This window comes from Peromyscus maniculatus, chromosome 7 (assembly GCF_049852395.1).
Source record: "Peromyscus maniculatus bairdii isolate BWxNUB_F1_BW_parent chromosome 7, HU_Pman_BW_mat_3.1, whole genome shotgun sequence".
NCBI classification, from domain to species: Eukaryota; Metazoa; Chordata; class Mammalia; order Rodentia; family Cricetidae; genus Peromyscus; species Peromyscus maniculatus.
Window position 1 is genome coordinate 26,635,040 of NC_134858.1, and position 24,638 is coordinate 26,659,677.

A 24,638-nucleotide genomic window follows, 5' to 3' on the forward strand; every position below is an offset into this window, starting at 1 on the left:
GAATACTCATGTTTTCAGCTTTAAAGCCCATTCCTTATTCAACCTCAGCATTTCTCACCCAACTACCTGCCAAGGCCAAGAAGATAGCTAGGGACAAAAGAGATGGAGAACAAATGTCAGTTCCTTGAGAACACTTGGATGCTCCTTCTCTCCGTCATTCCCTCCTTTCATGCTTAACTGAAGGGCAGAAGCCACAAGCCACTCAGAATACAACAGAAGCCCTGCCTGGTTCCCATGTTAGGAAAGTCCATGTAAGGCTGAACACCTGTGTCCAACCTGGAGCCTCTGTACAGCCTGGTAGCTCTGCCAGTTGCTCTCCTGGGGCTCTTGTTCAGTTACATGGGTACATCCCTCAGAACTCCTCTGTGGTTCAATCCTATGTTGGGAAACAGTCCAAGAAGTCTACAGGGACAGCTCTTAAGCCAGCAAACTATAGAAAACAGAGCAGTGCCTGGGAACACATCGCTTTGCTTGGAGGAAGGGTTGTCTTGGTGAAATTCACAGGGCCTTCCTGCTGTTCTTACTCAGGCCTGAGTAACCTTGTCCAGATATCCCACTGCCTCCACCCAATGCACACACCTTCTCCTTCCACCCTGTCTGTCACTTCAGTGCCTATAGGAAAACCTGACTTAGAATGAAGGAGCAGGAGACAGACAGCGCAAGGTAAGAGTTCTTTCCATGGCTGCTGGAAGAGACACCTTCAATGACCCACCTCCCAAGTCACAGAGTTCACCAGCTACCACTGTCACCAGTTGCTGGGACATCTCACATTTACCCCTTAAATTAATTTCAGAGTAACATTCCCACACCTCCAAATTGCTCCAGCTGAGTGCTACAGCCTTAACAAAAACATCTGGCTCCTTGGTAGAACGTTTATCATCACATTGTATTATCTGTCAGCTATCTGGCCCAGGCTGTCTTCCTACCATGTTTTCTTAAATTTTCTTAGTCCAGTGCATGGAGGCACATGAACACACACACACACACACACACACACACACACACACACACACACACACACACACACACAGGCTGGCAGTCCCCAGCCATATTCCCCAGCCATATTCTTTTTCTTTAACAAGCTCACATGTACACACACACACACACACACACACACACACACACACACACACACACACACAGGCTGGCACTCCCCAGCCATATTTTTTTCTTTCACAAGCTCACAATCTCTAGCCCTTTGTGTGAAACGTTTTCCATGTAACTCACTTCTAGTCATTAGTCCAGCTTCTCCTCTGAACTCCAGTGGTTTCCTATAGGCAGTGTCCATTGATTCTGTCAGTAACATATCCATTCTGCTATTAAATACCGCCCCCAGAATTCTAATATTCTAATTCTCCATATTTGTCTGACATGCAGTTTCTCCTAAATGCCATCACCAACTAAAACCATTTCCTCCCCTCCTGTTCCCCTCTTATTTACTTGTTAGAAACAGCATCTCCCTATCCAGCTCAGACTGAATTAGAAATCTTAATCCTTCTGCCTCAGGATCCCAAGTTCTTGGGGCATAGGTGCATACCACCACATCTGGCTTGCTATGACTTCCTAATGGCAGGGTATATGTCTCCCTGACCATGGCAGGTATTCTAGTGTTTACTGACTAGAGGGGAGAACCCTAACTGATGCTGACATGTCTCTATTTGCCTTGTACTTCTGTTTTCCTTTCTCTTAAAATTATACTTGTTAAAAAAATCAAACCACATAAGAAACAAACAAATAATTCTTTCCCTACTGTGTCTTCAGCTTTATCTCAATGTCTTTTACAGAAATCCTTCCTCCTCTTTTTAAACTCTATCCAACAAAGTCACCGGAAGTCCCAGGACTGAGCAACTCTACCCAAAGGCAAAGCCTTATGGACCAGGAATTTAAGAGGGCTGGGGATCTATTATAATGTCTAAGGATTGGGCTGAAGATTGCAATTTCTTTTGGAATGTGTGGAAACTTTTACTTTTGAGAGTTCAAGAGCCTTCTCTGATCCTTGGCTTCAGTTTTCAAATGTACTTTGCTTCCCACTGGTTCAGCTTGTGTATCTTCACAGAAGGGTGAGGTTGATGCCTAACCCATCTGAGTACTGCTGGAGGCTGGCCTGCCCAACCCTGAGAAAACACTGAGCAAATACTAGAGGAAAGAATGCCATTGGGGTGAAGATCTTTGGTCCAGGAAGGCATAGGTCACAGCCTGCTAAGGGCAAGGCCCTTTCACAGTAGATGCTAGGGAAGTGACAGCTTATCCCATGTGTCTGGTGACACGGTCACTCAGATGAGGCATCTGTTCTTCACCCAGCCACGCCTCCATTCCACATTGGGTGCCTTTATTGCCACTGTCTCATTAGAGAGCAGCGGAGGCCTAAAGAGACTAATTACCAGGACAGTTAGGGTCTCGCAGAGCTGTGATGAGTGTCAATTATCCATCGGAAACATCTGGCTGCCATGAAAGCCTCAAATAAGACACAGTTTATTCCTGTCCCAGTGAGTCACCCAAGAACCTCCCCTTTCCTCCCAAGTTTCCCTCCCTCTCCCCACCTTCCTTCTAGCTCCTAGTTAGAAAAGGAGAGAAAGGGATAAGCAAAGGCAGCATGCGAGGCTATGGCCTGAGAAGATTGTTGCATTAGAGCGAGCTTCATGGAGAAAAAAAGGCAAGCCCAGTGCCAGGGTCCAGGAACCCAGCTCTTGAATATAGGTAGGTGCTCATTAGTGCCACCACAAGGACCAGTTAAACTCGTGCAAGTGGAGCAACTCACGCAGGATGTGACATCATTGGGAATGGAGTTAATCTAGGTTGATGGCAAATCACTCAGGAGTCGGGGAGAGGTCCCTCTAGAATGCTTAAGGGTGAGCTTAAAGAAGAAAGCATCTAGGATGAGATGAAGAAAACTACATACCCCATTCCCACTAAGGCATCAGCTGCCTGAGAAGTAAATATACAAACCTTTCCAAGGGGTCAGGGCTGTAGTTTTCACTTCTAAAAAAAAAAATTAAAAATAAGCCACTGTTAAGGCAGAAAGCATCTTCAGGTGCTTACGTTGCCCTCAGATGGTCTTGGAAACAATCCAGAGTTGTTACTGGGCCAAGAGAGTCCCCAGGCCCCTTATAGCTGCCTCTAGATATGCTGACCACTGTCCATCACCCACAGCCCTTCAGGTTTTGTTTTGTTTTCCACTAGAAGTGAACTGGCGGCAAGGAAGAGCACGGATGACAATTATGGTGGCTCACAGACTGAAACGGGGCCTGAATATGACACACTTGATCTTAGGAGACACCTACTCCTTTGGGATCTGAGCTGCTGAGTCAGAACCTCATCATAGAAATGTCCATTCTCCCATCAGATAATCCCCTGATTTACTGATTTCTGTGGTCTTAAGTATAACGTTGGCGGATACAATGGGATTTATACTACAGCAATTTGAGTGTGGGTACCTGTGCTAGCTATAAAATGTGAAAGTCTGACCCACTTTTAGTTCTATCTTGTCTCTTAGAAACACTGATGAGTCAGCTCTTAGATGCCAGAAGAATCTTGGCCTTTACTATCTGACTTCAAGATGGCCTGGTGGGACTCCCCCTCTCTGGGGTCACCAGAGACAGTGACATCTGTACCTGTGCTGCAACAGGACTTTCTGGAAGCCCCTGTAAATATGTAAAAATGTAGGCTTCTCTGTTGACTAGATTGTGAAAAAGCCCCATTTTCTTGACACTATGCTCTCAGAATATTCAGGGCTTTCTCCATTTTTCTGTGAATGGCCAAGAGCTTTGATGGTTTGATTTGTGATAATCATTCACCTTTTACTTCCCTCTCTAGCCAAGGGCCTGTGAAGTTGCTCATCTGGATACAGGGAGCATATGAAACACCATCAAAGCTTTGGTCACTAAAGTGCTACCTTAGGAGCTGTTCTTTGTGCAGATGTCCTCACATTTGGAGAGACATCAGACTTCAATACAGTGCATCCTAACTGCAACCTCAGTGTTGGTAGGAAGATGAATGCATATTGTGATTCTGGCTCTTGAACTATTCTTTAGTGGCTTGGGCCTCCTGATTTAAGGTATGTTACCACCTTAAGAAGCCCTTCTGAAGATATAAAGATGTGAGAGGTGATCCAGTGTTTAGTCATCGAAGGAATGTCCCAGGTAATGTTAAGATGGGGGAAGGAAGGCAGATGTGTTGGCCCCATTTGTCTTGTGCACAGCATGGACAGTCCTTTGGAGCACTTGCTAGGCTCTTGGAAAGGTCCAGAAGCTGAGGAGGGACTGGTTTGTACCAAGATGGAAGGAAAGCCTGTGGAGATGATGGAGATTAAAGAAACCATACAGACTTTGCCCCCAGACAACAAGCAGTGAAAATAAGGTGGCCTATAGGCTGTTACCTCCAGAGTGTTGCAGTTACTGGCTCAAATAGGGCTACAGGAGGACGTAAGTAGTTTCTATGTAGACCTGCCACTATGAGGAAGTGGTATAAACTGAAAGCACACACTCCTGGTTTTGAAACCACACAGAAAATCCAGAAACAGCATACACATAATTGTTCTCATTCAGCTTCCCCAGCCTTGGATTCCTGGTGCAACCATTTGAAAGGAACTCAATTCTTTAACATCCACAAGGTAAAGGGCAATTTGACACTTGTCCCGACTTTATCTAGAACTCATTCTTTTGGGTCTTTTCTAGGTCAGCCAACTCTTGCTTAGTGCAGGAGGGGGAAATTGCAGCCCTGTTGTTCCTTCTGTGGACTGTGGGATACTTTTGTTCTAGCATCAAGGAGAGGTACAGGAGTTGTAACAGCATACTCTCTGTCTTGGTGACATTCTGTCATTGTGTGAACTTTGTGAGAGCCTCTGAAGCCAGTGATAGCCCTAAGTTCTAGGCTTTGAGTGACATCTTAGCTACCAAGAAAATAAAGCTGGGTGTGATTACACATGTCTTGAGTCCCAACACTTGAGAGGCAGAGATAGGCTGATTTCTGTGAGTTTGGGGCCAGTCTGGGCTATATAGTGAGTTCCAGGATAGCCAGCAAAAGAAAGAAAGAAAGGAAGAAAGAAAGAAAGAAAGAAAGAAAGAAAGAAAGAAAGAAAGAAAGAAAGGAAGGAAGGAAGGAAGGAAGGAGAGAGAGAGAGAGAGAGAGAGAGAGAGAGGAAGGAAGGAAGGAAGGAAGAAAGAAAGAAAGAGAAAGAAAGAAAGAAAGAAAGAAAGAAAGAAAGAAAGAAAGAAAGAAAGAAAGAAAGAAAGAAAGAAAAGAAAGAAAGAGGAGGGAGGGGAGAAGTGGGGGATGGAGAGATGGCTCAGTAGTTGAGAGCCCTGGCTGTTCTTGCAGAGGACCCAGATTCAATTCCCACTACTATGTGGCAGTTTATAACCATGTATATAACTCCAGTTCCAGGGGATCCAACACCTTATATCACAAGGCATGCATGTGGTACATAGACATGCAAGGAGGGAAGACTACACACACACACACACACACACACACACACACACACAATTAAAATTTAAAAATTATAAAAATAAATTATTCTTAACAATCCAAATATTTTTCTTCAATAGAACCTGCATTAAAATTTAGTTGATTCTTTCGCTAATAATATATTAACACAAAGCCAGAGAGAACCATGGTGGTGTGGTAAACATTAAGAAAAAGGAAAGCTGGGTAGAAGAGATAAGAAAGAACAACAGAAGGGAAGTAGGGAGGGAGAGAGGGAGGGAGGGAGAGAGGGAGAAAATATATAAAAAGGAGAAGAGTACCCTAAGTCAGGTAATATTGCATATTTCTGTGCATTCTAGAAATGATCATTATGTCAGCCAAGCAAATACTCATAGCTGAATCTAAGTGCTCAGGCAAGTTCAGGGCTGGCCTCTAAATCTCACAGGGAGAAATTTGCTTCTGGGTGAATATGGTTGTTCAATTCACTCTTCTAGGAAAAAAAAACATTTTTTTTTCATATACATGCCATAGATATGCTGACTGCATGATTCCTTGGTAGGTTGGCCTAGCTAACTATGTTGAATTCTCTACAAGAAGAACTGATCATCTCCTTCTGAAATCCAGGAGGAGATATCTGCTTTTGTTGTCCATTCTTTAATACTGGGAGGCTCACAGGTATTAATAAGCCAACATTTCTGAGCCCACTGATATCATCAGATCTGAGCAGATTGAAGACAGAGGGTCAATAGACAAGATGAGAGCAGCTGGGGTGCCGCTGAGCTTGCAGCATGGGCCCTGCATTCTTACCCCCACAGAAGCTCTGTGAGGGATGATGGCACAGCCCAGAATTCTTATTTATCACTTTGAGAGTCCTGTACCACCAAATATTAATACTGTAAGGTGACATGCAATCTGTTGTGTTTGCAAAAGGGAGGCAGAGAAATAAGTCAAGGGTGGCAAAAATGCTGAGGAGGAACAAAATTCTCTTATCACTTCTCGTCCATTTAGATAGTAAGCAACAAGGCAGCCTCAAATTTCTCTAAAGGCCAAGGGTTTCGTGTTGTAGAAACCCATACAGTCCTATAAGTCTTTCTGTACATAAGAAGAGCATCCTGTGGAGGTATCCCTAGAGAAAACAGCTATCTCGTCTATTCCATTGGAAACAAGCCATGGTAAGGAGAAAATGAATGTAGATAAATGAGTAAAAATGTTCAAGTGCAAGGTCTGCTTCTTCTAAAGTATGCCTAGCTTTACAGTCTAGTCCAGTGGTTATGCAAAAGGACACACGAATCTGTTAGAACATTCCAGACTTCTGTAGTCTATAATTTCTGCCTTAACTTACACCCAATAAGGAGACTTCTGAGATGAAAGGGTGAGAGGAAATCATAACGGGAGGGAATTTTCTCCCAAGTTTCATTGCACATGCTTTGGGGAGATGCTTCTCCACCAATTGAATGTAACCTGAAGTAAAAATTGCTTTGTTAGGGACTACTCTCTGAATATGAAATGCTCCCATTTCCTCCAACAATGTAGTTCTAGTGGTCATAATTAGCTTAATAACTGCTGAAAGCACCATGGTACATCTGTCCTTCCCACCTCTGACGTTAGTGCTTTTTAATGCTCTTTATTTTAGATCTGGAATTGCCTCATTTGGGAGTTCAAAGGCAGAAGCTGCGTCACAAGTTGAGTTTGAATACATCCACAAACTTGTCCTTTTTCTTCCCTGTTCTTTGTTTCACTTTTCTGTTCTGACTCATCAGCATGGCACCGTGCATCACAAGGGTAGATAATGTAGCCCTGCCTCTTTTCATGCTAAAAGCATTTTTCTTCACTTGTCACATAGCTCCCCTGTAATTCATTTCTTTCTATCTTTCCCTCCACCTCCCAGATTTAAGGCTGTCTTCTGTGAGTGTCCACACAGTCAGAATGTAAATGGATGAACAGGATGGGTGCAGGGTAGGATGAGGGAGTCAGAAAACTGTGTTGGGACTAGGGAGTTCTGAGCTAGCAGAATGGCCAAAACAATCATCAAAGGCTAGAACTGTGGCTCAGTGGTAAAGCATTGCCTAGTATGTGAGAGGCCATGAGTTGACTATCCTGCATAATAAAAAACACAGGGAAGCAAACAAAACTACTCTTCTCTAGAAGAGGACAGTGGCACGTGGTGACAACTTTGTAATATATCACTCACACAACATGAGTGGACCCAGAGGAAATGAGATGAAACAACAAGCATCCATAGAGTGGCAAGAGTGATACAAATCATAAATGGGCAAGAGATGAGAGTGGAAGTCCAGGCTAAGGGACTGGTGAGAAGAAACTGAAAAGGAATGGATATATGGAAGGAAGTCCCTGTCTTTTAGCCTGTATCTGGAGACTCAACATGCAATGATGTGCTTCAGAGTCTTTTACATGTTGGACACTGGAACAACTCTGAAGGGCAGATTACTCTTCATAGAAGACGGAATGAAGTCCAAATGAGGTTATATGACTCATCTAAAAACTGAGGCCTCCTAAAGGTCAGCTGTGAGCTGCAGTTCTCTGGCGCCTCAACCTGGATCCTTGGAAAACCTGTGGACCAGATGATGGTGACAGGTTTCTTGGACTGTTTGAATTTCCACGAGAATTGTCTGAGTCTGCTGCCAAGGGACATCAACAGGACTCTTCATGTACAAACTCGGATACCATTGTACCAGGCTGTGCTGCGGTCAGCAGTTGTATCGTGTTCTCATTGGTTCAAATACAGTTTCTCAAATCTTTGTCCTTATGCTGGTCTCTGGGTTTGGCATTTTAATGATACTTTATTTGCCTTACTAATCTCAGCTCTCCTAGACAGTGTATGCAGGGGATGAGCAGAGGAAAAGACTTCCATGGCATTTTACCAGCTCCCAGGAGCCTCCTTTAACAGCAGTTCACTGCCACATTTTAGGCAACGTTACTGCTAGGAATATCAGGACATCAACACCAGGGATAGGGTGAGGGAGAGGGAGGGCATGAGGACTTTAGGATCGAGGAGAAGGGAAGGAAAGCAGAAGGCAAGGGGAATACTGACCTTGCAATAAAGTTGAGCTTGTAGGCTCATTTAGTTCTAAATCGGGTGGGGGACATACAGGAGAGAAAAATGAAAACAAACACATATATTATATACAGTCGCTATATATTTTTCATATATAGTTTGTATACTGCCTTTCACAAGCATTTCTAGAGGAAAGGGTAAATAAAGGAAGACACAAACCAAAAGCCATAGGACAAGGTGCAGCAAGACGAACATTGAAATGCTTTCTGTCCCTTAACAGGGGTGGGATGGTAGGAAGCAAGGCAGAGGGCCACTCCATGAATTTTCCAGTGCAGATGGATTCAGTCTTTGCTTCTGCTGTGCTTGGAAACTAACTGACTATAAACAAAGCACCAAAGCTCCTTTCCAAGTGAAAGTTTTCCTACCACATCTTCATCCCATTGTCTTACAGATAGAGACTAAATCTAGCAATTTCTCACCTCATGGTATCATGATCTGGATTTCTTTGGGGCCACTTTGAACTGCTGTGGTTCAGGAATACAGAAGCGTCAGTCCCAGAATTCTATGACCAGCTCTATGGTCCCAGAGTCTAGATGCTCAGAGCCTTATTGGTTGTTAATGGCAAGGTCTACCCTGCTCCTATAAGACTTACATCTCCCAAGATACAAACTTAACAGGAGTTTCTTAAACCAGAATCTCTCACTTTTCAGTGTGACATGGAAAGGATACCCTGTTATGATTTACATGGAAGTTGATGGCAAAATGACAATCATTTAGCTGGCTTTCTGCAATGACACTGGAGAAAAATTTAATCATGGATGCTCTGTATTCACAAAAGTAAGTGCTACTGTCCAATCTGCCTACTCTGCTTGGTGGCTCTTGCTGAAAATGACACAGAACATTCCCTAGTAAATTTATATTTGTCAATGAACTTCACTAATAATGATCCCCAATTATGAATTTGGAAGAGAACATAATGTCTGGACTAGACCTGGCTAGAAATGGGGGTTGAAAATGCTCATCTTAAACATAATTGGGATTTCATCAGCTCCATGGAAGAATGGTGCCCATGCAGATCTTCTGTGGCAGGCTCCTCAGGAATAGTCTTGCAAATGAAACTAACAGATGAGATTGATTTCTAATTCTCTAAATTTGAAAGGGATTGCATGTTTGCCTCTCCCTCCTAGAAATTTTGTATGTTCCAGCTCTGAGACCTCCTCCATTAAGGAGCACCTGCACCTGTACTCCATTTATCTGTAGTTTACTCAGGCCTCTTCCACTTATTTGCAAAGGAGCTATTAGTTCATAATGGACATTTAGCAAACCCTAGAATTTAGGATAATGGCAATGACAAAAATATCCCAAAGGAGTCAGAGGGTATATGCTCTCTTCTGGGTGGTGGGAAGGGAGGGGAAACAAGGCTGTAATTGCCATACCTGGGTCTGCTGAGAAAAACCAATGGCAAAGCCCTTCCTCTCTCCATCTTAGAGCAGAGAGGAGTTTCAAGGAGAGGGAAGACTATTTGAAAGAATGGGCATGGCTGTGGCCAAAGAACAGGAAGCGAGAAGGTGCTGAGGGAAACGCTGTGGATAAGCATTAGATTTTCAAGGCAAAGGAGAATGGGCCTGCCCCTTCCTAATCCTACCCTTTGTGCATACAGATACCTCTCATAAACCCCCAAAGGCCTGATAAATAAAAGGGGCACTTACGACTATCTCTGTACATGAGAGAATTCTTATGACTATTCCCATGCACAGAAGGGGACTTCTAATGCTGTCCTTGCACAAGAGAGTCACATGGCTATCCCTGTACGTGAGAGAATGCTTAAGACTATGTTTGTTGAGGGCCTAAGTATCTCAGTCACCCTAGTCACAGCTTGCCCCTTCTCAGCTGTGTGTTCTGGGATCAAATACAGTCTTCCCTTTTCCAACCTCCTCAGCTAAGGCTGGGCTGCATTTCATATGCTGAGTAGGAGGTTGGAAAGGTGTAATTGGGAAACAGAAATGGTACCAGAGAGTGTGTGTTGTTAGCACCAAGGATATGTGGCAGGGGTAGAATGGAGAGTGGAGCCGTTGAGGATGTGAGATTGCCTTGGAGTTCTCTAACAAGAGTGCATATTCAAATCTTTCTTTTCCCTTCGTACCACATTCAGGTGTATCTTTAATACAGGGAATGGGAGAAACCGATTGGGAAATTTGACAGTCATTGAACATGGTGAGGAATTGAGAAATGTGCTCAAAAGACAACCAGAAATGAATCCTATGGCCCATAGAAGGTATCTGAACACATTAAGGCTTTAAAGCCATTGGCAGACATCTGAAGACCTTCCTGATGGTAGATAGGCATGTATGCTCACTCCTGGGTAGACATTGCTCACAGGGTGTAGACATACAGTGCTTTCCACAAAGCTTGCTGACTGCTTCTGCTACAAATACAGTGGCTAGGTATGAAATGAGGGCAGAAAAAAATGCTTTATAAACTTAGTCCCTCAATAAAGAGTTAAGGAACTGGTGCATGCACAATGACATGAGATCTTCAAGATGATGGCAAGGATGGGCAAATGTCTTTACCAGCCATTGACACAAATAGAGAACTTGGAAAAATCCCATTTTCTGTCTTCTTTATCTGCCCATCTCTGAAATGAATATTATTAAGGATTCCAAGGACTGTGATTCGGCTCTTATGAATGTCATTCATATTTTCTTATGTGCCAATGGCTGGAAAAGTTTCAGAAAAAGGAACATATTATTTAGCCCAGTGGGCAAAGGACTGAAGCCGTAAAAGCTCCTCTCTGAGATCTTAACTATTTTGTCCAATTATAATCTCTGAGTCAGTTCTGGAGACATCACTGAGGGGAAAATGTCATTTTTGGCATCTAAAAGCTACCCTTTTCTCTGGTTTCAGGACTTTCATCATTTTAGGTAAATGAACACTCCATTTTTTCTGTCATTCCCACTTCTGATACCTATGTTCTTACATGTATGAGTTTCTCTCTCTCTCTCTTTCTCCTTTTTTATTCTTTCACTTGCTGTACCTTGCTTACTTCCAATCCTTTTCTTTTTCTCCTTCCTCACTCCACACTGCCTTGTTACCCATCTCAGGGCAGAGTCTCACCAAATAGCATGATGCTGGCATTGGTATGGCCCAACTTGTTGGAGGCCACACACGTGTAGTTCCCGTAGTCGTGTTCAGAGACGTTGAAAAAGATAAGCTTTGAGAGGAAAGGTCTGTTTTCCACTTTGACTCCCTTCTTTCCTTCAACCAGTCTAGGCAAAAAAAGCAACAGAAAAGGGAAGGGAGAGCGGGGAGGGAAAAAACACAGTCAATTTCTCTCATAGGATGGACATAGAGTCTAGAATTAATGATATCCTCACCCTCCCCCCACCATGATACCATCATGATAATTATTCATTCTTCTTAGCAGAACTATAAGTTTCCACAGGATTTGGGAAGAGCAATCAGGACAGAATATCTTGGGATCAGTCTGGAACAGTCTTCCTTGGCCATGTTAGCTTCTGGAGAAGTCAGCTGATGGACCAGCGGGACTCCTTTTGCTTTGTAGTACAGATATTTCCCTGTGTGTGTCTTCCTTTCTCAAATAGGTCACTGTCCTCACTGAAATGCCCTTTGGCTCTGTGGGATGGCATGAAGCCCTCTGCTCTGAGAACAGAGGCCACTCTTCTATCTCCAACATTATATAGAAGTGAATCGTGTAAGGGATGCTGCCCAAGGCTCTGCAACCCACCATGAGGATGCTTCTATGAGCTAGTATGGGTGTGGATCCCACTCCTGGTCTGGCAGTAGTCTCCATAAGGGGAGATGTCTTCACATCAGAACCGAGCTGTTAATTGAAATTTGGCTCCATGGTGGGAAGAGGCTAAACACAGTGCAGGGTGGCCAGCAGAGTTCTGCATCACTTTACACTCCCGAGATGACACACATCCCCCTCCTCAGGCATTCAAGGATCCCCCACTTGCTACCGCTACCGGTCTTAGGTTTCTTAATGAAGCTGGAGACCTTTCAGTGGCTACTGTCCCTGTTAGCTGGGCAGGGTTTTCTAAGAGTAGAATTCCATCTCCTCTCCCTTTGACTGACAGCAGACACAGGACAAGGAAGTGAATGCAGCGGTAGGGTGAGGCCCGCAAAGATGTCTGAACACCTGCTTGTTCCCACCTAAGACTCTTCTCTTTATTGCTGAATTCCGCTCATGTCAGTGAAAGTGAAATGGGCTTCAGTTGTCATTCACTGGGACAGATGTCATATGCCCTCTGAGAGCTGAGGCCACGGCTGCTTTGTAGCCTCAGTGGCACAAAGAAGAAAAGCTGTGGCAAGGACCACGGGTGAGAAATGTTCTTGGCATGCTGGTTGCTGGGAGGACAGAGAAACCTACTCAATGGGGGAACACCAGAAATGAATACATGGGCAAATGAGTGGATGAACATAGGAAAATCAATGGGAAGGAGCTAAGAGGCAGCTATAAAAGGGTCTTAAAGGGGCCACCAAGCTGCCCGAACCAGGGCTTCTGAGCAAGCACTGGGGCACTGCCTTCCTTTCTCTTACGGGTAGATGATGACATAGATGGTGGCCACCGCCTGGACTGGTGATGCCCCAAAAGACGGCTCTCCTTTCCTTTGCCTCAGTGCACATTTTTGTCCCCTTTTCTTCATACATGTTGAGACCTCATTGTGCTGTTATATTTTGTTTCTATATTTTTTCTACCGAGAATTTTGAATAATGGAGTACAGCAGATTAATTTTCACTGAGACTTAAACGTGGTTCAGAAACAGAGCTATGTGTGTGTGTGTGTGTGTGTGTGTGTGTGTGTGTGATGTGTGGGGTATCTAGATCCTGGAACTCTCAGCCTCAGTTTCTCTTTATTACAGTAAGAAGGGTGGTGTGAAAGAAGGATTTCTGATTTCTTGAATGAAGGAAGCAGCCAGCTCTATTTCTTACTTCAGTGAGTTTGTCCACCTCTTCCTGTGTTAGTTCTTCCACTGATAAAATGTTGGCTGCCTACACCGCACCTTACTAGAGGCTGCCAGGATGTGTCCCTCACTGGATGTGGAATTTTATGATGATGTGACTGGATTCTAAATAAAATTTAGTTTGTTGGCTGGCGGAGGAACTAGGAGACATTTAAGGCCTTGGTGACTGCATGAATGAAGAAAACAGTGTAGTGAACACAACCTCTGCAGTATGACAATGCTTTGCTAGCATGTCTCCCCTGGCCTTCTCCGACTCTGTGGTTTTCCATACTCAGCCTCCTCCAATCTTTGCTCATCTCTCCACAGATCTCACAGGACTTTGTCACACCTCCAGCACTGCCGCCTCGCCTCTACTTTTATGAAAATATTTTGAACACAGACAGGGCTTACACATTTAGTTGCTGTTCATTCACCTTCAAATAGCTCTTTGATAGTGGTAATTGTCATATTGCCTGGCTGTGCTGAGCCACTGACCCCTGCGCTGACATGCAATTTGATAACTCCTCGAAATGATCATCTTCACTGACTCACAACAAATGTCCCTGTGACGGCTGTGACAATGGGAAGGAAAGGGAATAGTCCTAACTCTTTTCTCCTACAGAGAAAGGACAACTTGCACACAAAGGGAGGGTACAAGAGGGTCATAGACTCGTACACAGCAGTACTGATAACCCCAGGGAGGGACATGGAGACCTATGATGGGCAGGCAACTTGAGAGTCCCTCCCAGAGACAGAATTTTTTAGGTCTGAGAAAATGTTAAAAATAGCTTCCTGCAGAACGTGTTGTTTTCATAGCTTCTTAAAAAAAAATCGTGAGGCTCACACTGTTGTTGATGGCTTTTATTTTCTGATTTTTGCCTGGCTAAATTATATCACCTTTCAGGCCCAGTGGCTGGCAAGTGATAACACTGAAGATGACATTGAAAGCCTGGCTGAACTTTCCTTAATTTAGAAAAAGCTTGTTTGCACATCGCACCTCCATCGGATGTCGGGAGAGGATTTCCAAAGATTAGATTGAGATGATCTGCTGTCAGGAGTCTGGAAGGGAGGTTAATGAGGAGGGGAGGACCGAGCACCGTACCTCTTGTCGTCCTTGAACCACTGGAATTCTGCTGAAGGGACTGCTGAGGCTTCACACTGCAGCGTCCCCTTCTGCCCCACGGGGACACCTGTACCCTTCGCTTCTGAGATGTATGGTGGGTCTGCAGGAAGAAGATGGGCCATGCCACTTAAGGGTATTTTTGAAAATGAAAAACAAAAACAAAAACAAAACGCCTCATTCATGAATTTTACTTCATATTCGCTGCCCTACTCTGCTTATCTGTATCACCAAACTGCTGTATGGACTATTCCCAAGAATAAAAATGGTCTCAGTGCCATTCTAAAGGAAGACATTGTCTTTCAGCATGCATTGCCTCTCTTCTCTGTGCTGAGGTAGAGTGGGGAGCTCTTGAGGCACAGTGCCTGTTTAAGCCTTTTAACTTTCATAGGCTGACACCCACCCATCAGCCTTACACTCCCCGGGATGGCAGTCAGCACCTTTAATCATCCTCATAGAATTTCTGCACACCAGGTCTTGCAAAAGTGTAGGACTTCAAGCTATTCAATTCCCATCTAAGACTCACTTATAACTAATAATATTCATGGAGAATTGCCTGAAGGATGTACAGACCAGTCCTTCCCGTGGGCATTCTGAAATGGATCCCGTGCTAAACTAGACCTCTTTGCTTGGTCTGCGTTCATTTGAAGTTTTCACTCAGCTACCTGTGGCATTCCAGCTGCACTGGTGGGTGTTATACAACAACCACTCTAAAATCACTGTTCTATTGGATGCCAGGGCATTGTACAGGATGTGTTGACTGTATCTGACAGTGGAGAGGATTCTCTCTGGGCTCACCACACCAGGAAAAGCAAGGTTTTTCCTCAGAAAAACATCTGCTTTTGTCTTCTGGATGATGTACATCTTAAAGCCTGTGACGTTTCCTTTGCAATAATTGTAAAGGCAGATTCTAGACATGAACCCAGCAGCCTGCTGCTTTATGTTTCACATTTAAAGGTTGAGTTCCTCCCTTTTACTAATTTCCATGTTACATTTTTTTCCTTTGCTTCCGCATTTGTTTTACAACTTACATTCATTGTCAACAATTGCAAATCGTCTTAAGTTCCCTTAAAAATAGAGTTTCAATAACAGGAAAACATGGTAGCATTGTTTAACCTTTACTACTTAAAGTGTTTCATTCTATCTAGATTCAAACTGGAGCACAAATCAAAACAGTAAACACTGAGTATTCATCTACACACGCTATCCTTCCCCTCCCCCATCCTGCCCATGCTGAAGGGCGGAGGCTTCTGTGCTGCTGATCTAGGGCTTGGGTTATATTCTGTGACAAGCAAAAACCTTCCACAAGTCATAGAGAGCCAATGTCAAGGAGAATTCAGAAGGCTCACAAAGGGAGAATAAAGTTTTCACAGCACTGGCCTTCAAATGTTTTGAATTTTGCATCTATTAGTTAAAAATAAAATTTTGAGATATACCCTCTAAAACCTGCATCAGTATATACTTTGCATCTTTATTATAAACGCATAAGATACAAAGAGATACAAAAATGTTACACACACAGGGGTGGTATTTGTTCTAGCTCAGGTTTCTCTGGCCCACTGGAAGTATCTGACTAGGAAGGTTGTCACTGTGTCACATGAATAAAGTACAGGAAAACTTTTTTGAAATACATTTATACGAAGCAGGTATTCAGTGCCGTTTATTGATTTGCGAGCTATGTATGAAAGTTTGGTGTTCTATAAAGTTACTGTCAGCTGCTTTTAAAAAGAAGGGTGACACTGAATCCGTGGGGAAAAAAAAGAAAATAAAACATGATTTTGGCTTCTTAGCTCTTGGAAGCAGAGAACAGAAAGTGACCCTGGGTCTTCTCTGTCGCTCTGAAGGCTGGTTTATAGCTGCAGTCCTGATAAGAGGCCAGCCTCACACACTCACGGGGTGGGGGCTGGCAAGGCCACTCACAGTTCACGGTGACCTTCACTCTCCGTACCACTGGTGCCGCCACATCATTGGAAGCACTGCACTCGTAGTCCCCTGACTGCTCCCGAGTGATGCCCTGAATTTCCAGGTACTCATCTTCACTCACAAAGCCGACAGCTGCAGAAAAAAGAGTGCGGTATAGTAAACTGGGGGGGAAAGACCGAAGACACCCATTGGAAAACACAGTAGAGGGCTTGGGGATTTAGCTCAGTGGTAGAGCACTTGCCTACCAAGTGTGGGCCCTGGGTTCAGTCCTCAGCTCCAGAGAGAGAGAGAGAGAGAGAGAGAGAGAGAGAGAGAGAGAGAGAGAGAGAGAGAGAGAGAACAAAATAGGAGCTGGTTACATCTGGAGATGTCCCTGTGTCAGCTCAAATCCTTAGGAACTCTACAGATTCTCTCTTCCCTATTTCTGACCCCCACCCCCAGTTCACACCCTCTTTTCCTTGGCTCCCCAGTGTTTTAACTGTGGTGTTTCTCCACTGAACTCATGTATGGAGAGAATTAACTGGTTCTTCATAAGTGATCAATAATAATTTTGACATTTATACTGCTGGGATCTCACCACATGGTTCAGCTCTGGGATTAGAGTAGGCACCTTAACTCTTTCTGACCTCCAGGCACCATTTAAAGTGTGTCTTGGATGCTGAGCTGCATAATACAATCCTGAACATGAGTCAATTGAGGATACTCCAGAATGGTTACACACACACACACACACACACACACACACACACACACACACACACCACTCCCTTATACATGAGACACATCAGCAGTAAAACACATAAAATGAAAACACCTTTATTTTCATATAAGACAGACAAACAGGCAGATATCAATTTTTCCAGACATTGATCTGGAACTCATAGGCATAAAACCTAAAGAACAAATCAATGTGGAGACCACACATGTGATGTCAAACAAGGATGAGCAGGAAGGGAAGAGTATGCATTCATGACTACAAATCTTTCCCTGTCACTTAAACATTTTCTTTACTAGGGTCTAAGTGGAAAAAAATGGGAGAAAGGTGAAAATTACACACACAGTAAGCTAAACTCTACAGCACCAGAACTGATGTACCCACTGGTGCTGCCCAGACAAATGAACAGAGCACACTCAACCAAAAGACAAAGTTTTAGCATGTAAAAGCAAAAATCAAGGTTTCTTGTAGCAGCATTTGCACTCTGGTGGTGAATTGATCAGTGATTTATTGCTAGCATGAAGAACCAATTCACATGTCAAGAATGAGGACAGCACTGTCATATACAGCTACAGCTTACATGCCATACACATCCTTCTCTGTGTTGTGTTAACTTCTTGTTTATTGGTTTCATGTTCTGGGTTAACAGAATCATGTGACATTGTGGAGGGATTTTATGACCTAGATTCCAAAGTCCCTGTTCCATTTCTAGGGCTGTCCATGCGAATGTGGCTTCATCCAACCTCCCTTTGAGCTTCTCTAAAACTTTTAGGATTAACTGCATTACCAGGTGGGCAGTACATGCAAGTTTCCATGTGCTTTCATGACTGCTGTGTTCTTTTTATTTGTGGCTCTCAGTAACTCCATGAGATATCGGGGCTATTTTGTGTGTTACACTGGAAAAGCAATTCTCCATTTCTGGGGACAATCCCAACTTCAGTCTGTTGTCCCAGGATTAACCACAATGCCCCCTGCTGCTGCTCATGTTTCACAGTATCTTATTGTAGGGTATCATCATCCTCACCATCCACATTAAACAGTTCAGGGAAGATAATCCCAGAACTTAAAGAGCATTTTCCTTCTTTATTTGAAACTTTATAGGAAACTAAGACAAGGGTAACTTTGAGACAGAATTTGGAAACTTATTCTCTAAGTGTCTTGGGCTTATCCAGGTGTGATGACACATGCTTGTCATCCTAGCAGTAGGGAGGTGGAGACAAGTCCAGGTGTGCAAGGTCTAGGCAACTTAGTGAGCCTGAGGCCAGCCTTGGGTATTGGAGACCATGTCTGAAAGAGTAGGAGCATGGGAAAGGCTTTGTCTTTGCATGACTGAATGCTCATGACTATACATCGTGTGTGGAATGTGGTATGGATATGGTCTTATTATTATTAGTGATTTTTCACTAGAGGTATGAAATCAGATTTCTGAATGTTTAAAAATAGCAACAGTAGCAGCAATAATAGAAAAAAAACACATTCCATTATGTTGTAAGAAAAAGCCATTACTGTCCACCATGCTGCAAATTTTAGCCATGCTTGGGGGTGGGCTTTGAGATTTCTTTTGCTCAAGCTTCCCTCAGTGTGACTATCAGTCAACATCCTGTTGCCTGCAAGATGTAGCACTCTCAGCTCCAGCACCACATCTGCCTGCATGCCAACACGCTCCCCATCATAATGATAATGGACAGAACCTCTGAAACTGTAATCAAGCCACCCTGATTATATGTTTGCTTTATAAGCATTGCCGTGGTCATGGTGTCTCTTCACAGCAATAAAAAACCTTAGACACTAAGTTTGTGCAACCATCCAGCAACATCATACCAACTCAGAGCACTCATCTACACATATTTAGGCTTGCACAATCTGTACTTCATGGGTACCAACATTTTCTTCATTCTATTCACTTTCAAGGGGAAAAGAAGGGCCAACATCTCTTATAAAACAAACAAACAAACAAAAACCAACAACAACAAAAAATAGAAACCCACCATGAGAACATATAATTCACAAGAAGAAGCAAGGGTATACTGATTAAGTAGAAAACAGGGCTCATGGCCCAGCACAGAAAACCATCAACTAGAACCCCCAAAGATTCACAGTTTCTAGAAGAAACTTCCGAGTCAGTATTATGGTTTCAGATTAACACACTCTGTAGGACCTTGGTTTGAGGAAGGCTAGAGGAAATGAGAAGGGATTCTAGTGAAGAAGTTGTGATTCCTCTTACATGGCTGTTGTTTATTTACTACCAACTGCAGGCCAACATTTGTCAGATCTTTTCGCGAGAGAGTGCTATAATTACTGTGCAAAGCATCTCAGAGACCAGTGTCACACTTAATATTCCCATTAATTTTAAATGGTAGTCCTTGGTACATATGTGTGGCAATTGGTGTCATATTTTAATTAGGCTTGCCCTACACCATCTGAAATTAATAATAGCTCGAATTACCAGTGTAATTTATAAATTAACAGTGCCTCAACATTAGGAAATAAATTAGCTTTGGACAGCTGTTTCTGGACTGAGCTCCAGTGCCATTGCAATGATTGGTGGGACCTCAGATCTCTGAGGGCCAGGTAGTCCACCACCAAGACAGAGAAACAAGAAGGGGTGTGTTCTTCTGGGCACTTGCTTTCTCCACCTGAAGTCTGTGTGTGTGTGTGTGTTTTTTTTTATTTTGATCCGAATCTATGATCCAGATGTTTGTTGTGATCACACTGAGATTTGCAGAAGCTGAATTTTGATTAACTTACTCTGTGGACATCCAAAAAGAAGAACATTTGGAAGGAGTACAGTCATGAGCTGACGTGCAAGCTAGTAAATGGTCATTGACACTGAAAACTCATCAAGTAGTCTGTAAGAATGTGGGGCTATGAATGACCGTGAAAATTCATCTATTCTTGCCAGGTGGTGTATAAGGAAGGAAGCAGATGGCTTAGGATTTGGGGGAGGCATATGCTCTTTACTGATCCAAATATTTAGTATATGAAAGTCATACAGAACCCAATGAGACTTTATTTTATCATCATAAGTCCTCAGACAAAGTGAGAAACCATAAAGAACCCACATAATTTCATTGATTCCCAGAATATACATTTTTTTCTGAGTAGGCAAAGCCTGTGAAAAGTTGCTCATCTCTGTTAAAGACCTTTATAAATATTACTCCTCATTGTTTTCAGCTTTCTCTTAGTAGGACGTTTTCTTTACTAGGGTCTAAGTGGAAAAAATGGGAGAAAGGTGAAAATTACACACACAGTAAGCTAAACTCTACAGCACCAGAACTGATGTACCCACTGGTGCTGCTCAGACAAATGAACAGAGCACACTCAACCAAAAGACAAAGTTTTAGCATGTAAAAACAAAAATCAAGGTTTCTTGTAGCAGCATTTGCACTCTGGTGGTGAATTGATCAGTGATTTATTGCTAGCATGAAGAACTTAGAAAGAATCCAGGAGGGGGAAAAACAAAAACAGTTTAACTGAGCACATTTTCTAAATTGCTCCAGCCATCTTAAGACGGAAAGTGGCAAGCCGCTTGATAAAAGCCAGTGGAAAGAGTCTCTTCATGATCAATAACTACTCATCTATAAGTTGGCTTTCTCTTCTAAAGAAAATGCATCCTTGGGTGAAAATGACACTCTTCATCCTAAAATATCTCCCTCTTCATGGCACAACTCTTCAGAAGCCACAAGTGGATCCCTATTTTCTTTAACATCGTACATATGCCTGTGCCTTACTATAAAAGCTGCTCCCCCCCCCCCCCGCCCCAGGAGCCCATTACACACCAGAGTTTATCTTGATTTGGTGTGCAGAAGAAAGTGACAGACCGCCTTTGTAAAGAACAGAAGTTTTGATTCCTGTGAAACTAATTCTCTACCATCTAGATTCATGATCTGGTGAGTCTGCTGACTTCTCTGCACTACCAGTTCTTCTTGGGAACAATCCAGAGTACTACCATGCACCTGCAGCGCTGCTGGGAGAGGCAGTTGCTGTGGCGAGAGTGAGAGGCCTGGGATCAGCTCTCCCTAGGTACCGGGCACTCTCATCATTGCCATCATCCATTGTGGAGATCCACGGAGGTTTCCTAGTGAGAACTCACTCAGGGTCAGAGAATCTGGGCTTGCTTTGCCCAGCAGGGCTGCATAAGGAGATGATTTGGCCACGGACATGTTTACCAGGTGTCTGGAAGGGTCTACACTTAGCTGTACGTTATTGCTTTGATCTTGCAAGGAGGAAGTTTTTCCCCTTGGTGCATTGTAAAAAGCCCTTTTTAATAAAGCTCTGGGCTGTTGAATATTGATCTACCCCCCCCCCCGAAGCTATCCTGTATCTCTGTCTTTCCCCTCGCTGTCATCTAATATTTTTTCATTCCTTTCTCCTCCACCCAAGAACCCTTTGTGTGGTGGGAGCAGGTCAGAGCTGGACTCCCACAATCCATCCCCTAATGCTATCATGATTCTTAAAATTTTATTTTGTTTTATTTTAATTGTCTGTAGGTGAGGTGAGCATGTGTATACACAAATGCTGGTACGCATAAAGTCCAGAAGAGTGTGTCAGATCCATTGGAACTGGACTTCCAGGTGCACCAACAAATGCAGTGCTGGGAACTGAAACTGGGTCCTTTGCAAGAGCAGTACATGCTCTTAACTGCTGAGCCATCTCTCCAGGCCTCCATAGCACTATAGCACTTTTATTAAAGGTGTGTGTGTGTGTGTGTGTGTGTGTGTGTGTGTGTGTGTGTGAGAGAGAGAGAGAGAGAGAGAGAGAGAGAGAGAGAGAGAGAGAGAGAGATCTGAGTGGAGGAATGTGTACGTGTGTTGTGTCCAAGTGTGTAGAGGTCAGAAATTGATGGCAGATGTCTTCCTCAGTCATCCTCCCCCATATGTATTGTAGCTAGGTCTCTTGAGAAAACCAGAGTTTGCATATCCCAGATGCCCAGGTAGCCATGTAGTTTCAGGGATACCTTTTCTCTGCCTACCACAACTGTCCAGATTTTATGTGGGTGTCAGAGATACAAACTCATGTTCATCTGACAAGAACTTTACCCACGGAGCCATCCTGTGGGCCTCTCCTGCTGTGACTATAATCAAGCTCTGCTGCTTTTTGTCTTAGAGACATATGATGATCCCATCTTCCTAGACTGCTCTTGTCACCTATTAACCTAGGTCAATCACATCACACCTCTATTTCAAATTCTAATTTGTCCATGAAATTTCTATAATTTGAGATGAACTATCCCTCACTCCCCAAAACGGTATGCTTAAGACCGAATTATCAGTCAAACATTACTGTACTTGGGGGTCTCCTTCTTTTGCTCCCTTCTTTCCTTCCTTTTTTTTTCCTGTTGTTGTTTGGAGGGAGGTTTTCCCTTCGTATTGTAGACTGGCCTTAAACTGTGGCAACCCTCCTAACTTAGTCCCTCCAGTGCTGGGATCACACATATGAGCCAGCAGTCCTTGCCTGGAAATGAAGAATTTAGAAAGTAATTAAGCTGAGACACAGTGCTGGATGGTGGCAGTATTAAGGCATATGGGGAGAAGATGGTACAGTGACAGGTATGATGCTTCCCTGAGCTAGGCCATGTCAAGGATTGCCAAAAGACAATAAAGCAAGGGGAACAGAGAATAGCCCTTCCTGTAGTTGGTAGAGAGAGCCTAGACTAAGCAAGGGCTTGATTCATGTATCAAGTCACCCATAACTGTGAGATAATTAAATGGGATTGTTTGTTACACCTAAATTTTTGTGTCTTGTGCAGCATCCCAGGGACGTTAGCATATGCCCTTTATTTTCGGTTTTTGATGTCTCTGAATGTTCTCCATCCCTGCTGCAAATTAAATTCAAAGTCTTTGAAATAATAAAATAATGAATCTAAAGGGTTTAAAGGAACATTGGTGGTTCCATTAGCTCATCATTTATGTGCTAAGACGAAGACATCCTGCAGGACAATTCTCTAGAGGGACTGGTGAAGGCATAGCTATGTGGCCTTCACCAATATGTAGGGAACCAGTATCTCCTGAGTGGAGGACTTTTCATAGTTTTACCTGGGCATTATTTTCTACTGCCACTGAACATGTATCTCTAATGCTGTTTTCCAACAGCCATGGGACACTCTATGGCTTCTTTTTTTTTCAATGTAGTTGAACTTCTTAAACAATAGGGACCAGGTCATAGTTATCTCTGGCTCTCAATGCATCTCGAAAACTAGTTCACTTGATTTGAAATTTGTCAATCACTTATTGATACAATGATTGATTGGGTTGAGCATTTACAGTTATCCAATGATCCAATGACTCAACAGGTTAGAATTCAATCAAAACAATCCCAGGACTACGCATGGTTCCCCGGCCCTCAGGTAGCTCTATCTCTAAGGCTGGGTGACTTCTGACATTTGTCTTTCATATGATATTTGTATTTTCTGAGTTAAAAAAATTGTAATTCTGATTAGTGGTTTAGGAAAAGATTTTCTTTAAATATGTGACTTTAGAAGGCTTCTGAAGCGTTTAGTATAATTTATATCTAGTCTTGCAGCCAATTATTTCCTCAGAGGAGTGTGTTTAACTTGAAACTGTAGCTCAGTGAGTAGGCATGAATTATCTCACAGGTAATGTTTTCCAGCCAGCTTTTCAGGAGTACATCTACCTTAGTGAGCAATGTGACAACCAAAGCGCGAAAATGAAGAAGTCTGAATCAAGCTAGACACATGATCTCCCCTCCCAAAGCCCCATGGGAGCTTCTCACGAGCCCCACTACTGAGCTCAAAGGCCTGCTGCAAGACAGAGCCAACCCAAGCGCCTGAGTTCACAGATTGGGCAGTAAAACTCCTTTAACTGAAAATAATAACAACCATGTCATAATTTTTATCATATCCAAGAATAAATTCATCAGGAGGACAGCTGTAGCTATTGCAGGAGATACAGCTGTCTCTTTGCTTAATATTTTTACGGTGTGTATAGCAGCTGAGATCAAATCAATGGACCACAGAAACTGGAAAAATATAGAACCCAGAATTCCAGCATCAGAAGTTCAGAGGAATTATTTTAAAAATTTAATGCCAACACAGGATTTAGCAGTGCCAGGCAAGGACTAGAGAAGCATTTGAACTACTGATACTTCCCATGCCTCAGCCTACATCAGGGTGTTTTTGCAAGGCTCAGACCAGGCTTTAGGACATCTGCTTTAAAATCAAGTGAGCTGGAATCCACACCTTTGACAGTAAGTGAGCCTGCACAGCTGGTGTTTAGACTGGAGGAAGCCATGTTCTTTTCCAGCCCTGGGTGAGAAAGTCCATGGAAACACCACAGTAGAGGGAAGGTTCTGAGTATCAACTGCAAGGAGCTAGAAGGAGCATTTTAAGATGGGAATGAAGGAAGTAATCAAAACCAGAAACAAAAGATAAGTAGGAAGACAATGAGTGCCACTGTGCCTCCAGGGTCAGGGTCTGCCTGAGCACCCAGTGTAGCCCTGGAATCCAAGAGCACCGAT

At 43.3% G+C, this 24,638-nt stretch overlaps 1 protein-coding gene across 4 annotated transcripts in view; it reads right to left on the bottom strand.

Annotated features, from left to right (window-relative positions):
* Ntm (neurotrimin) overlaps positions 1-24,638 on the bottom strand; it is a 987,861-nt gene that overhangs the window by 3,691 nt on the left and 959,532 nt on the right. Inside the window, exons 5-9 of one of the 4 annotated variants that reach the window (XM_015995471.3) lie at positions 16,445-16,579; positions 14,507-14,627; positions 11,555-11,706; positions 8,477-8,512; positions 2,947-2,979 (exon numbers count right to left, since the gene is read on the bottom strand). In XM_015995471.3, the coding sequence (XP_015850957.1) occupies positions 2,947-2,979; positions 8,477-8,512; positions 11,555-11,706; positions 14,507-14,627; positions 16,445-16,579 (477 nt within the window). The remainder of the gene's footprint in view (positions 1-2,946; positions 2,980-8,476; positions 8,513-11,554; positions 11,707-14,506; positions 14,628-16,444; positions 16,580-24,638) is intronic. The other 3 variants (XM_042280600.2, XM_076575913.1, XM_006976566.4) reach the window with 3 other exon arrangements.